Source organism: Drosophila teissieri, chromosome X (genome assembly GCF_016746235.2).
Source record: "Drosophila teissieri strain GT53w chromosome X, Prin_Dtei_1.1, whole genome shotgun sequence".
NCBI lineage: Eukaryota > Metazoa > Arthropoda > Insecta > Diptera > Drosophilidae > Drosophila > Drosophila teissieri.
The window spans coordinates 2057234-2072235 of NC_053034.1; the positions used below are offsets into that span (position 1 = coordinate 2057234).

Below are 15002 nucleotides of genomic sequence, written 5' to 3' on the forward strand. Positions count from 1 at the left end.
CTCGCGCAGCGCAGTTCATATCATATCATATCGCATCGGATCGCATCGTGTCGTGTCGTGTCGTGTCGTGTTCGTTCGGTTCGGTGTTCGGTCCGGTTCGTGAGGGGTTCGGCTCGGTTCGGATGGGCTCGGCTTGGTACAGAGTGGCAAGATACAGCATGGAGTGCGGTTCGTTGCGAACTTTGGTGGGACACTAAAACCAGTTATAAGCCAACTTTCATTCCGAGCAGACGTGCTGGGAGTTTCGCATCGGAAAGCGGCGGTTTTTTGTTTCGCCGTTGCAGCAGCAGCAGCAACAGCAGCAGCAGCGTTAACTCGTGCAAATGCAGCCAGGTCGCCCAAAACGAGAAATAAGTTCACGTTCATAGGTAGCCATTAATTTTTCCCATTTTTCCTCGGCAATCCAATTCAGCCGCAGAAACCAAGCCGCGCTCTTTTCGCCTTTTTCTTTCCAACTTTATTTCCCTTATTTTGTTTTTTTCCTGTGTGTGGTTACTGTTTTGTATATATTTTTGTTTTAGTGGTTTTCATAGTGTTTCTTTTATTTATTTTTTTTGTTTTGTGTGTGAACTGGTCAGAGATTCAGTGAGTTTGCTTGTCTTACAGCTCCCACCCAGAGCAGACAGAATAAAATGGAAAAAAATGAAAAAAACACGGCTAAATCCGGTCATATTGAATCATGCTCAGATATGAATGTTAGCAGTTCACGATTTATACGTACGTATGGTACATACATACATACATGCATACTCCATATGCAAATAAAATCGGGAATGTTTTTGATCGACTGTTGTGATTGTGATTGTGATAATGTGTGGTTGTGTGTGTGTGTGCCCCAATATTTCTAGTTCTCCATCAAGCCGAAAACCGTGTACTTTCACACACGCTTCAAATTAGCACCAACCAAAATCGAATTAGAGTGCCCAAGCCGAAACTTTCCTAATTCTCCACCAGAGGCTATCCACAGTAGCCGATAATTAGTGAAAGATATAAATATATATGTATACAAGATAGTCGCTTGGCTCTCAGACGAAAGTTGTACCGGATGGTACCCAGTTTCAAGTTTTCAGATCCATATCCCCGGGCAAAGTGAAACCAAGTCCCCAATGGGTTCTGTGTGCTTCAGAGTAGCATTGTAGTAGTCGTTGCAACCTTGAAAGCAATACCAAAACACCACACTCGCCCTCGGGCGATTTCATTTGTTTCTCTTTTATCCATACTATACTATGCCATACTATACCATACTATACTTTACATACATATATATTTCATCGAATGTCTGTAGCTGGTCGCTGGTATTCTTTCGAATACCCATGGCATAGCCGGCAGCCCCCAAAAAGGGAAGCCATTTAAAGTTTACTTTTACTTTTTCAATCGAAGCAATCGAATGGAACTGACTCGCTCAGACAGCCAGACAGACTGTAGATATATGTATATATCTTATTATCTAGTCATACATATATGCATGTATATATATGGCTTGCAAGGTATGGGAACTTAGGAAAGCGGTTGAATTGGACAGGTGAGGGTGATGAAGTCAACGGCCGACAACGAATACGATGTGATTATCACGATTATTACAATGCGCCTGGGTTTTTTTTTTAATGCAGTATCCACAATATCCAGTACCCAGTATGCACATAATATACATAAAACATCATAATTAGCCAGTGGAAATTCAGTGTGAATGCAAAGTGAAACCTTAATGAACGCATCACGATCGCTCACGCCATCTATGTGTTATGTTTATGTGTAAATCTTACAGCAACTACGACCAAAAAAAAAAAAACACGAGATATATACATATATATGACTAATCGACAAGTGTGTGCATAAATTAATCGCTGCTGATGCCGCAACAACAACAACAACAGCAACAAATAAAACAACAAAGCTAATGCTATATAGCCAAAGCTAATGCTAATCGGCAGCCAACGGCATCGGGCATTATAATCATCAGCTTCAGCTTCAGTTTCAGCTACAGCTTCAGTTTCAACTTCAACTTCAGCAGCGACTTTTGCAGCATCCCGGGCATAATTAACACACCTGCCACTTGCCACTTGCCACTTGCCACCAGCAGATACAATGTTTTGCTGCAACATACTGTTGCACGGATATATAGCCGTGGCCACATCCATATCCACATTACAACGGGCCACAAAAAGAGCCATGACACCTCCAAATGCAATGGCCCTCATTATGCTGCTGCTGTTGGCACTGTGCGCAGTTGGAAATGGCCAAAGTAAGTACATCCATCCACCCATCCAGTGGTACTCGTATTGACCCCAATCTAAATACGGGTACACTCGTAATATATAGTATAGCCACACATGCACTCCATTTTCCAATTATCACCTCTAAATGGGGTCAGCGCGGTGAGAATTTCTCAAGTCGTTTGCTCAAGTCATTCTTTGTGCCCATGGGAAAGCAACAGATGCAGCTTCAACTTGATAATAAATTGGCCAGACTCAGCCAAGTAATTTATTAGTTTGTTTTGGGGAAAATTACAGAAATCTGAGTTTTAAATAGCTGGAAATGGTGCCATAATGTTCAGCATCATTATCTTGCAAACTGAGTAGCAAAGTTCTATAGTAATCAATCTTCACAGTAATTCCCTATAAATTCATAAAGAAGGTGGCATCGAAGTACAAGTCGTAAAACATTTTACTGCCTTTTCTTGATATCAGTAACATTGGAATAAGTGAACAAATTCTGAATAGCCAAATAGTTCTGGCCACATTTCAAGTCAAGTAGTATTTCTATACGAAATCCATAATAATGATCTTGCAGTTGATGGGGTGATTTCAATTAGAGTTTGGGAAGAGACATCCAAATTACTGTAAGACATAAATTGCCTTATGGCCTGTTTCTTCTGTTTCTGTTTCTGTGTCTGTTGCTGTTGCTGGTTGTTTGTTTGCCTCGGCGGCAAGTAAATGGGGCTAACTCTTTTGGGTCAAGTGGAGGGAGGGGCAAGAAGAACTGGACAGCCAGCTGGAGTGAAGCAGTGAAAGTTTCAGAGACGCAGTGCCTCGAAAGACTGAAAAACACTCAAAGACACAGAGACTTAAAGACTCAAACTCTGAAAGGCTGGAAGACTGAAAGACAGAAAGACAGAAAGACTGAAAGACAGAAAGACTGAAAGACTTAGTGGTTGAACGACTTCTGCGACAATGTGTTTGAGTTGAGCCTTTAACTTGGCTTGGAGGAAGCCACTTGAAGCCACTTTGCTTGTGACATTCTTGTTTCAAAAGTTTCACAAGTTCACGTCGTGCAATACGTGATTGCGTTGGTACATTTCACCGTTTGTAAATTAACTAGACAACAGTTACAGGTATCCATCCAGTCATCCAACCACATGCTCGTATATATTTAGGTATTGCGCCCACCTACGTGAGCTAAATACCGATTTCCCTTGGCGATTTGCGTTTGATTACCATCGCCAACCGCGATGTTGTCACATCGGCAATATGGGGCACCTTTCTAATACCGGCACAATAACCAAATATCGACAAAAAAGCAGTTTGCTGCCCAAGGAGTCATTTTCAGTCATTTCAAATGGCTTACAATCGCTCACCGTTTTTGCGCAAAAAAGTCTTAAATTATATACCTTTTTTTTGTTTGCCTAAGGATAATTTATTGCCTGATTTCGAAACAATTTCTCGTTGAGGTCTTTGAACGCGTATTGCCCCTTGACTAGAGTTTTTCTGAAGGTCAGCTATGAATCGCAGACCAACAAATATGGTTAAGTACGCAACTTTCGGACCAACGCACAGTGGAAGTGTTCAGGACTTTTTCAGCTAAAATATAAATAATTAAAGTGTAACTATTCATTGCCTATCAGAACTAATCATAGGTAAATGCGGTTTAGTATGAAAACCTTAACTTTTACAGTTTCTGCTTGTTATTTTTCCCCAGTTTGAACACATTTATCCCACTGTAGCATGTCTATAAAACTTTCAGGCATCCTCCCAGGGTTCTGCCATGAAAAAATTGTCAAAAACCTGGTTTCCTCCTTTTCGGTTGCCCGATCCACGCCCTTTCATTCGGAGGAAGGTGGATGGATGGATGGATGGATGGATGGGGGGATGGTTGGGAGTGTGTAGGAAGATCATTGACACCAGTAAAACCGGATGAATGCGATTCAAAAACTCATAACAATAACGGCTCTTTGGCGGTTGGGAAAAAATAACATCATCGAGTTCAGCGAGCGCAGCTGTTACCATTACCATTTTTTTCCTTCTACCTTTGCGAAAATTCAAGACTGACTGGCATCAACAGCTGCAGTCGCAAAAGAAATAACAAATTGACGGCTTAGTCTCCGGCCAATTTCGCTCTAAGAAGCCTGCCTACGTATGCGAAATAAAAGTCGAAGATCTACTATTTTCAATTCGATTTAGTCAGGTTACGAGTGTACTTGGGTGTTATTTTGGCCAAAATATGAGCCTGCAAGTGGGTGGATCATTGAAATGCACATAAATGCTGTTGAATTCACGGGGTCTGGGCATCTCTTTGGGAGATTAGGTTCGCAAAACAGTCGAGAAATACAGAAAAGTGGTAACTGGGCCACTCAAACCGCACTTTGCATTTCGTAACCATTTTGTTTGCCTCGCAAAAGCGGCGTTCCCCTTGGAAACAAGACAAAACAGCTTGGCCAACTTGCCCTTTAACTTGGCCAAAAACATGTTTGCAAAACCGTTTCGCGCTCTTTTCCACATTGTCCCCTAATTGCCGCTTCATTCTTAATGAAATTACTCAGGCCCAAAGAAATATATATATATGTATCTATATGTATATGCACAACATAACTATGTAGTCTTTTTGTGTTGTTTTTTTTGCTAATTTAGTGGGCAAGAAACAATTGTGGGAGCATTGGAATTTTGTGGGCTTTTGCATATTTATCATGGGAATAGGAAAAATACTTTTCACAAGTTCTTGGCCCAAAGTGTTCGTTTATAAAACTACAATTTACTTGAATGGGTCACGGGATTCAGATGGTGAAACAAAGCCGAGAGGCTGAGAGCTACGAAAAAGTAGAAAATACCCACGCAAAGTAAAAAAACACAAAGAGACACGACTTTTGGCGTCCTACTATATAAGGAATCGTTTAGCAAACTCCCAACTGAGTCGACTTAACTGGTTTACTTTTTGTGGCTCTTGGTGCTACGGATACATTTTTGCACACCTCTATTTTTTATGTTTATTATATATATTTGAATTTCGCTTTTATAGAAAATATTCTTGCTTAATCGCTAGTCGATATATGTTGCATTTCTTCAGACAGAAAGTTTACTAAAACGCAAGGCTCATGCATAAATTTTACATGATCAAAATAACTAATTGTGGATTTCTATCCCTTAAATAAATACGTAAATACGAAAATACCCAATTCTGAACACCCATTCAAATCATACGAATTTTCCCCGATAAATATGAAATGCACAGCAATTAGCACTTTCCAAATGAATAAAAAACTGTGGCGAATCTGAGGCCATTAAAAAGCGCTTTCTGGCTACATTTAATTGAGCCAGTTTCTTGACATAAAAAACTCGCTTGCGTCAAGCGGCGAGTGTTGTACATATACGAGATTTAAGGCTTTTGTCTTATATATATAGATATATCATACAAATAAGTATCAGTATCTGATGTCTGCTGTTTATTACCTTTATTTTTTTCAGTCTGCGGTCCGCCGGCGGTGCCGCTGAATGCCAAGGTGCGAACCATCACCGTTGACTCGCAGATCGCGGAGGCGCACTACGAGTGCGACGCTGGCTACGAGCTCTTCGGGCCATCGGCGGTCAAGTGTGACCGGCGGACGGGCTGGGAGCGGGAGCTGCCCTTCTGCGGGGTGAACGTGGCGTACCGCAAGCCGGTCAACCAGAGCTCCTACACACGGAGCGGTCCTGCCAGCTATGCGAACGATGGCAAGCCGGGCAATAAGGTGAGTTGGCCACGTCCTTTGGGCCGAAACCATCTGAAATACAGGGGGATAAACTGCAGAGTAAATATGTGTATCATATATATAAGCCTATATTTGGTGTTGATGCTCAACCTTATTTGATTGATTTACTGCATTTTTTAGTTATTAATTCGAAGTGTAAACTATTATTAACAACAATTTGTTTGTGCTGCTCGTCATGTTATTGTCAGTTCCATTCGATGCTTTTTCATACGAAAAGCCAAAGTTCAAGGTGTTCAGGTGTCAAATTTAGTTTTGCATTAATCGCATGGAAATTATACATTCAGTTTGCTAGTTGTGCAGTTTGCTTTTTTATGTGCCATTTTAGAAACAAAACTGGCCGCGGGCTAAAAACAATAACAATTATCACTGTCAGGCCTGGCCAAAACATAATGATGAATTTGTATCTTAAAAATGTGATTTAAAACAAGTTTATTTTCATTTTTATACAATATCAACATCAATTTATCAAAATAAAATTTCAAGAAAGCTATTCAAATTGATAATGAGACTGACACTGGTTACTTCATAGAATATACATATGTATATGCAACTAACTAGAAATATTACTCATCCGCCATGTGGGCCAAGTGGAAAGTGTTTATCTTGAGTTTGGTATGAAATAACGTGCTTTCCTCTTACCTCCTGCCCAGAATCCCGACGGCCAGGAGTGCTCCGAGACGCAGAAGGAGCCATCGCCGTGGTGGCGCGTCGACCTCCTCACCCCGCAGGCGGTGCACGTGGTGCGGATAACGACGCGCGGCTGCTGCGGCCACCAGCCACTGCAGGATCTGGAGATCCGGGTGGGCAACAGCAGTGCGGATCTGCAGCGTAACCCGCTGTGCGCCTGGTATCCGGGCACCCTCGACGAGGGCGTGGTGAAGACATTCACCTGTGCGCGTCCGCTGGTCGGTCAGTATGTGGCCATTCAGCTGGTGGGCGTGGAGGGCAGCCTCAGTCTGTGCGAGGTGGAGACGTTCACCAACGACGAGTTCTCCGTGGACCGATGTCTGAGTCCGAAGATCGGTGTGGAGACCGTGGTAACGACATTCTCGAAAACCTGCTACGACTTTCATATCACAAAAGGAGAAAGCTTCGACAAGGCGCAATCCATTTGCAAGCAGACTGGTGAGTTTGGCCATCTACGCTATGCCCATGGTGTGGCATTAATGAATTCCTCCATAATGATAGGTGGCGACTTGGTACACGACTTTCGTGGCGCCACCAGTTCGTACATCTTGTCCGAGCTGGAGCGCCGGAAGAGCGAACTGAAGCCGCAGCTCGTGTGGATTGGCGCCCAAAAGGAGCCGGGCATCACATCGCGCACCTGGAAATGGGTGAACGGTAAGGCGGGCTATTACTACTACTACTATTACTTACAATTACTTACACTTTCAGGCGATGTGGTGCAGAAGCCAACCTGGGGCAAGGACCAACCGAATAACTACAACGGCGAACAGAACTGCGTGGTCCTCGATGGCGGTCGCAATTGGCTGTGGAACGATGTGGGCTGCAATCTGGACTATCTGCACTTCATCTGCCAGCACTGTAGGTCTTGCCCATGCGATTAGTCAGTGTCATCGGTGTTTCATCAACTCGTCTCTGTTTGTCTCTGTTTGTCTCTTTGCCTTCTTCCGGCAGCTCCATTGTCGTGCGGCTCGCCGGATGCCCAGCAAAACACCACTGTCATGGGCAAAAAGTTCACACTGGGCGAGAAGATCCAGTACACCTGTCCCAAGGGCCACTCGCTGCTCGGTCAGACGGAACGGGAGTGCCGACTCGATGGCACTTGGAGTGGCTCCTCGCCGAACTGCAAATGTAAGCGATATTGTGCAACTTCTTCCACTGCTGCTAAAGCAGAGCAAACTTGTAGTCAACCATTACCGCACAATGCTCAATTATGCTGGAATATTATGGCAAATGGGGTCGCCTACGAAATGTAATTAAATCCAATCAACATTAAAGTAAGAATTATTCATCTTCCGCAGATGTGGACTGCGGCAGTCTGCCGGAGCTGAAGTTTGGCTCCATTCACATGTCCGAGGAGCGGACGAGCTTCGGCGTGGTGGCCACGTACAGTTGCCACGAGAACTACACGCTGATCGGCAATGAGAATCGCACGTGCGCCGTGGACGGATGGAGCGGCAAGCAGCCGGAGTGCCTGGTGGACTGGTGTCCGGATCCGCAGCCCATTGCCGGCGGCAATGTGCGCTTCAATGACAAGAGGGCCGGTTCCACGGCCACGTATGTCTGTGAGCCGGGCTATGTGCTAGTTGGCGAGGCGGTAGGTGTTGGAAACATCCACTTTTGGACACCAACTATTATCAATTAACTACTTCCAATAGATCATCTCGTGCGGATTGGGTGGCGAGTGGTCCAGCAAGACGCCCTCGTGCAGATTCGTGGATTGCGGTGCACCGGCGCGACCAAATCGTGGCATTGCCATCCTGCTGAACGGCACCACCACCGTCAACTCGGTGGTCAAGTACGAGTGCGACGAGGATCACTGGCTGGATGGGCAGTCCGAGTTGTATTGCACCCGGGATGGCAAGTGGTCCGGCGAGGCGCCCGTCTGCGAGCTGGTCACCTGCGAGACGCCACCGGTGCCGTCTGGTTCCTTCGTCATCGGCTACGACTACAATGTACACTCGAAGATCCAGTACAACTGCGATCCCGGTCACATCATGCACGGCACACCGGTGCTCGAGTGCCTGGACACCGGGGAATGGAGTGCCGATGCGCCCTACTGCGAATGTAAGTCAAGTGAATGGGAATTATGGAGATGGATTTACGGAAGAACTTTCTTATTTATTGCATATAATACTTTACTCCGCTACAGACATCGACTGCGGCACAATCCTGCCCATTCCCTATGGCAGCCACAAGTACGCGACGAATACCACCTATGTGGGTTCCGAGGTGGTCTTCAGTTGCTCCCAATCCCACAAGCTGAGTGGCGTCCTCAAGCGCACGTGCCTCGAATCCGCCGTCTGGAGCGATGCGTCGCCCAAGTGCGAGGGTGAGTATACCAATACATAGATACCCCTCATTGATGCAGTTTGCTCACGGTCGCGGTCCTCCACCTTCCACAGAGATCCGCTGTCCGGAACCGAAACTGGCGGCGCATAGTCTGCTCTCCGTCACCGGGAATGATCGCATGTATGGCAGAACACTTATCCGCACCTCCGAGTCGGCGCAGAACACAGCTCAGACCTACAAGTAATTGATAGAACCCAGCTTGGTGGTAGCCCTTCTAATTCCATTTCATCATCTTTCATCTTTCCTCTGTAGGATTGGAGCTCTGGCCAAGTACCGCTGCGAACGGGGCTACAAGATGGTGGGTGAGGCACTGGCCACCTGCACGGACAGCGGACAGTGGAGCGGCAGCATTCCGGAATGTGTGTGTAAGTACTACATGGACTTCAGTTTATGCTATTTACTTGATAATTTATATATACTTGATATACAATCCATTGCAGATGTGGAGTGCGGTGCGCCGGAGAGCATTGGCAATGGCAAGGTGGTCCTGGCCACAAATGTCACTTACTACGGCGCCGCTGTCCTCTACGAGTGCAATGTGAACTTCAAGCTGAACGGCGTATCCCGTCGCCTGTGCACGGAGCACGGCAACTGGAGCCACGAGGCGCCCGAATGCGTGGAGGTGGTCTGCGACACACCCAACATCAGTGACAATCTAATTGTGGAGGCGGGTCCACGGGCGGTGGGTGCCGTGGCCACCTTCAAGTGCGCCAAGGGCAGGATCATGATGGGGAATGAGACGCGCGTGTGCCAGAAGAACGGCAAATGGACGGGAAAGAGTCCCACCTGCAGACGTAAGTCACTCACATCTCTCACGTCCATCAATATCTAAATGTCTTCATACCCACATATCAAATCTCATTTCCAGCCGTCGACTGCGGTCGTCCGCTGGCCATCGAGAATGGCCGGGTGATTGTGGTCAACGATTCCACGTTGTACGGCGGCTCGGCGGAGTACCACTGCATACCGAACTACAACCGGATTGGTCAGTACCTGCGCAAGTGCACCGAGGATGGGGCGTGGAGCGGCAAGCAGCCGCGTTGCGAACTGGCCACGGCGGAGGGTCAGGAGACCTCGGAGCTGGGCACGGGCGTGGGCATTGGGGCCACCGTGATCGTCGCCCTGCTGGTGATCTTCGGCTTGATATTCCTCTATCGCAATAAGGCGAGACCCGTGAAGAACACGGAGAATGTGCAGGCGGCGGAGACGAAGGACGAGCGCAATGCCGCCGTTATGTCGTACTCCACGCTGGAGGCGAACAACCGGATGCACATGGACAACAATCCGTCGGCGACGTTCAACACGTTCCACGGCGGAGCCGGCGGACGGAACAATGGCGGCGGCAATCCGGACGCAAACAGCAATGGCGAAAGACTGAACAACAATCGTTCGGGTAAGTGGCATGCGAAATATAAAGAATATAGGGATCTTACTTGATTTCCTTAAAGGGTCAACTATGATGGCTTTCAGCCTATGTAATATTCAACAAAAAGTAGTATAATTACATCAATATCATTTCTTTACAGAAAACATTTACGATCAAATACCAAACGAGCAATTCTACGACGCTCCCTACGAGATGCGCACCAACGATGAGGTCTACGAACCGGAACCGGTGGCCAGTAATGTCATCACCATCAATGGCATATCCGTGAGATAGACATGGAGATACAGAAGGAGATAGAGATAGAGATACAGATGGAGATGGAGATCTGTATCTTTGTGTTGATATCGATATCATCCCGAAGGAGGCACCGGATGGCAGAATTAATTGACGAACGTTTAACGTTAGTTTTGTGTGTTAATAACTGTACATATTAATTGTTTAAGGGAGGTCTTGAGTTACTCGTAGTTCGCCTAAATCTAAAACATGCTCACCCTATGTACACCCCACATGTACACTGTAGCCCCTTCGTATGATTTAGGTCTATTCATATACCGCATAATCTATTATTATTATTATTATAATTATTATTATAATTATTTTAAATATTATACATATGTATTTAACATGTCCAAATCGATGTACCTACTATGCAGTCCATGTACTGAAATCGTGACTCGTCGCGTAGGAATTTTGGGTCACGAGCCGAAAGATATTCGCTCCATATTCATACTCGTATTTTTTTGTTTGTGTTAAAAAATGTTAAATTATTTTAACTATCGTAGTGAGAGGAGTGAAACAATTTTTTTGTTATGCAATGTGTAAGAACTCGCCAATGTGTGTAATGTAAAAAGCGTTAATTTTACGTACAATTAAACGATTGTGGTTGACTAATTTATTTACGATTATCACGTGTATTTGAATTCGCTGCAAAAACAAACACCAAAAAAAAAACAAAAACCTTGCAAATAGTGGTAAATGTATGGGGGGCGGTAGAAAATGAGGGGCTTGTTTAATCAATAGTTCATGGAACATTCAGTTTCGGTTTGGCATCCCAAAGAAAAGCGTAAAAATATTCATTCAAAATTCCGAAAAAATTCCAAAACTCGTTTCTCGTTCGTTCAGTTTTATTTGGAAGTAGGTAGACAAATTTTGTTTTTCAGCTAAATGGCAAAGAAGGGGGCACAACAACAACTGCAGGCTGACATCCAGACGGACGAGGATCTGGAGCGTTTCATGGAGCGACCGGGACTCTTGGGTTTGTCAGCAGTTCTACTTTTTTGGGTCCAGAAATTCTAGAAATAATACGCCCCCAGTTTTGGATGTTTACTCGGAATGGTGTGGTCCTTGCCAGGGACTGGTGGGATCCTTGCGAAAAATCAAGCTGGAAATTGGCGGCGATAATCTGCATCTGGCCATTGTGGGTTAAGTACTATTCGTGTTCATCTTCAGCTGCCTAACTGATTTCGATACCTAGTGCAAATCGGATACTATCTCGTGCCTAAAACGATTCAATAAGCGGAGTGAGCCCATCTGGCTTTTTGTGACCGTAAGTCTGGGTTTACTACATCAACTATATAAATACCACTAAATTGTAAATATTTGTAGGGCGGCAGGGCGGTTAATCTAATGTTCGGCTCGGATGTGCCCAAGCTGGTGGCGCTGCTGATCAAAGAGCTGGAGAAGACCACGCAGAAACAATCCCGCCAGGCCAGCTACAGACTGGACGAACTGCAGCCGATTGAGGTGGAGCAGCAGCGCATCAAGATGGAGGCCATCGAGCGGGCGGAGAAGGCGGAGCGCGAGATCAAGCACAAGAAGCAGATGGACTACCTCACCCAAGTGACGGACTCCATCATGGAGAACCTGCCCGATATCGGCGTGACGATCTTTGGGCCGCAGGTCAATCGCGATATGTTCAAGAAGCTAACCGAACCAGCCGAGGCGCTGAAGATGCAGTGCAAGGATCGCCGTATCATCCAGGTGAGCATCGATCAGTTCGAGATTGTGAACTTTGCGTGCAAGAATCCGATGCCGCCGGATGTGATCGAGCAACTGGACGGCAAGGAGCTGCTGATGTGCTTCTGGAAGATTGACGAGAGCATCGGCACCGTGCCCAACGTCCTGATGGCCTATGCCAATGAGCTGACCAAGGAGCGAGTGGCGCCGCCCAACGATGACATACCCGAGGAGCATGTGATACCGCCGCTGATCACAACCATGAAGCTGAAAATCGAGGTGGAGCTGAAGGAGGGCGAGACATGGGTGGAGGAGATAAGCTCCGAGGAAGAGGCGCGCCTGCAAATGGCCAAAAGCAAGGCCAAAACCAAGTCGATCATCCACGAGGAGGCGCACCTGGCCGAGGAGGAAGCAGCCGATCTGGATGCCGAGGAGGAGGCCAGCGAGGAGGAGACAGCCATGCCGGAGCCCGGTGGCGATGCCATGGGCGGTATGCCATCCATGCCCGGTTTCGAGATCGAACTGGATGCCGCCGATGAGGCCGGCGAGGATGAGGAGGAGGTGGTGGAGGTGAAGGAGGAGGAGCCACCGAAGCCGCTAACTCGCACCAAGACAGTGAAAATGCCACCGATTTGGGTGCCCAACAGCCGGCGCACCCATGCCGCCCTCATCTATGTGTTCTTCCGCAGTCAGACGTCCTCGTTCCTGCCGCCGGATCCCAAACCGGATCCGCCGCACATCATCATGGCCTTCGACGCGTCCAAGCGCAAGGAGATCATGCATGTGATCGATCGACACAAGGACGATGTGCCGCTGTACGGATTCTTCTCCAGCGCCGAACCGGATGAGGCCGAGTTCATTGCCAGCTCAACGGACAAGTACGAGAGCAGTCCTCACGCACCGTACGTATTCTGGCCGGGATTACCCCTCGCACTTTACTCCAATTTCAATCGTATTTCTTGTCCAACTGCAGGACCGACAAGATCGTGCTGAAGGTGAACAAGGTGCAGTCGAATATGATGTTGTCCCTGGTGTCGTACGGTCCCAGCTATGTGAGTCCCAATGTGATTGTCGGCAAGGACGAGGCGCACAAGTTCTTCCCGGAGGACTACAAGCCCCAGGAGGAGGAGGTCGTCGTCGAGGTGGAAAAGAAAAAGAAGAAGGTAGGTTCTATACTTAACAATTCGCATCAATTCGCAGTTAAATACACGTACATACTCAATATTAATATTAATATTTACTTCATTGTTTATTTATTGCAGAGCAAGCGGGCCACCGAAATCACCCAGGAACTGGAGACAGCGGCAGCAGCTGCAGCGGCGGCCCATCCTCCGGAGCCACCTGCTCCAGTCGAAGCCGAAGCTCCCGCCGCTGAGGCTCCCGCTGGCGACGACGCAGCTGCCGCACCAGCGGCTGGAGAAGCTCCGCCAGCCGGAGATGCCGCCCCAGCCGCTGAGCCAGCCGCTGAAGGAACCGCGCCGGAGGCACCACCACCGGCACCAGCTGCGGATGCTCCTGCATCGGAAGTGGCACCACCCGAGGCGCCCAAGGAGGAGGCACCTGCCGCCGAAGCGCCAGCGGAACCGGAGGCAGAAGCTCCTGCTCCTGCTGCTGCCGATCCTGCACCAGAGCCAGCAGCCGAGTAGCTAGTGTGACAAGCGATCAAATGTATTATTTGGTTACTGAAAATTTTACAGTGTATGCACCAAATTGCCCAGTTGTTAAATTGTTCAAGTTTCCAATTTAATATAAAACATAAAAAGTATTCCTCGTATGTATTTCCTAGTCTAAGCACTTAAAAAGCATTCAATTTGTTTTTTGAAATGTACAAAGCTGTCTAAAAGTATGCAAATAAAAATCTGCATTCCGATAAAAACATTGGAAATAATGGACTTAATTTAAACCTAATTAAGGCTCATTATCTTAATTAAAGCTAGTGAAAACGAAAATCTAAAAGAAGAAAGAAGGGAGATATTGTTCCGTAATTGGCCACAATGTCAAAGTGAATTCAGTGTAATCCAGGGATTATAACTGAATCCGTAAAAGTAGAAAAACTACTGAGCCAACATTCCCATGTTGCCCAGTAACAATCTCTTAATTGATCGAGTCGCATGAAAAGTAAAAGTGGGCGGCGTTGGTGTTGGGTGGTAAATTTACTGCCAAAAAAGAAACCGGGCAATTGGGAAAAATCATTTCACTTTCAATACAAATGTATTTAGATGTTTTTATTTTGGTTTGCGTAATGTTCGCGTCATTGCATTGAATTTCTTTCAGTGTGAAGTCATAATTGCACAACCATCATATGTGGAGGTGGGGGTGAGGGGATGGGGGGATGGGGATGTGGATGGGGCTACCGATTGACCAACTAACTGAGTAAACCAAGTAAACCGAGTTTCCTTCCTCATTGTTGCGACAGAATGACGGCAACATTTGTTGACAGCAACAAGTTGCAGATTTCGGGTTTGTTGTTATTGTTACAGTTTTATGGCTATTTGTTGTTGTCATTACCATTACGACCAATACGCTACACTGTCGGAAAAAATGTGAGCGGCTCTTGCGATCTTGGAAAAGGCGCTTGATATTAATTTGGTTTTCTTAAAGTTAGTGAAGTTTAGTAAACTTCTAGAGTGAATCGAATCTCTGACACAATTTATAATAATCAAA

General features: G+C 46.4%; 2 protein-coding genes across 2 annotated transcripts; both read left to right on the forward strand.

Moving 5' to 3' along the window:
* The first annotated feature begins 223 nt into the window (after positions 1-223).
* LOC122623942 (sushi, von Willebrand factor type A, EGF and pentraxin domain-containing protein 1) lies at positions 224-11259 on the forward strand. Its single transcript, XM_043803340.1, has 15 exons — positions 224-333; positions 1766-2242; positions 5676-5938; positions 6610-7084; positions 7148-7300; positions 7355-7504; positions 7598-7774; positions 7945-8240; positions 8302-8710; positions 8796-8975; positions 9049-9175; positions 9248-9360; positions 9436-9789; positions 9864-10388; positions 10522-11259. Exons 2-15 carry the CDS (start codon positions 2086-2088, stop codon positions 10653-10655), a joined length of 3513 nt encoding a protein of 1170 aa, XP_043659275.1. The 5' UTR covers positions 224-333; positions 1766-2085; the 3' UTR covers positions 10656-11259.
* Positions 11260-11419: 160 nt separating this feature from the next.
* On the forward strand, positions 11420-14103 carry LOC122624032 (fibrous sheath CABYR-binding protein). Its single transcript, XM_043803457.1, has 6 exons — positions 11420-11637; positions 11696-11799; positions 11857-11928; positions 11988-13240; positions 13312-13501; positions 13601-14103. The coding sequence occupies exons 1-6, from the start codon at positions 11547-11549 to the stop codon at positions 13982-13984; spliced, it is 2094 nt and encodes a 697-aa protein (XP_043659392.1). The 5' UTR covers positions 11420-11546; the 3' UTR covers positions 13985-14103.
* Positions 14104-15002: the final 899 nt, after the last annotated feature.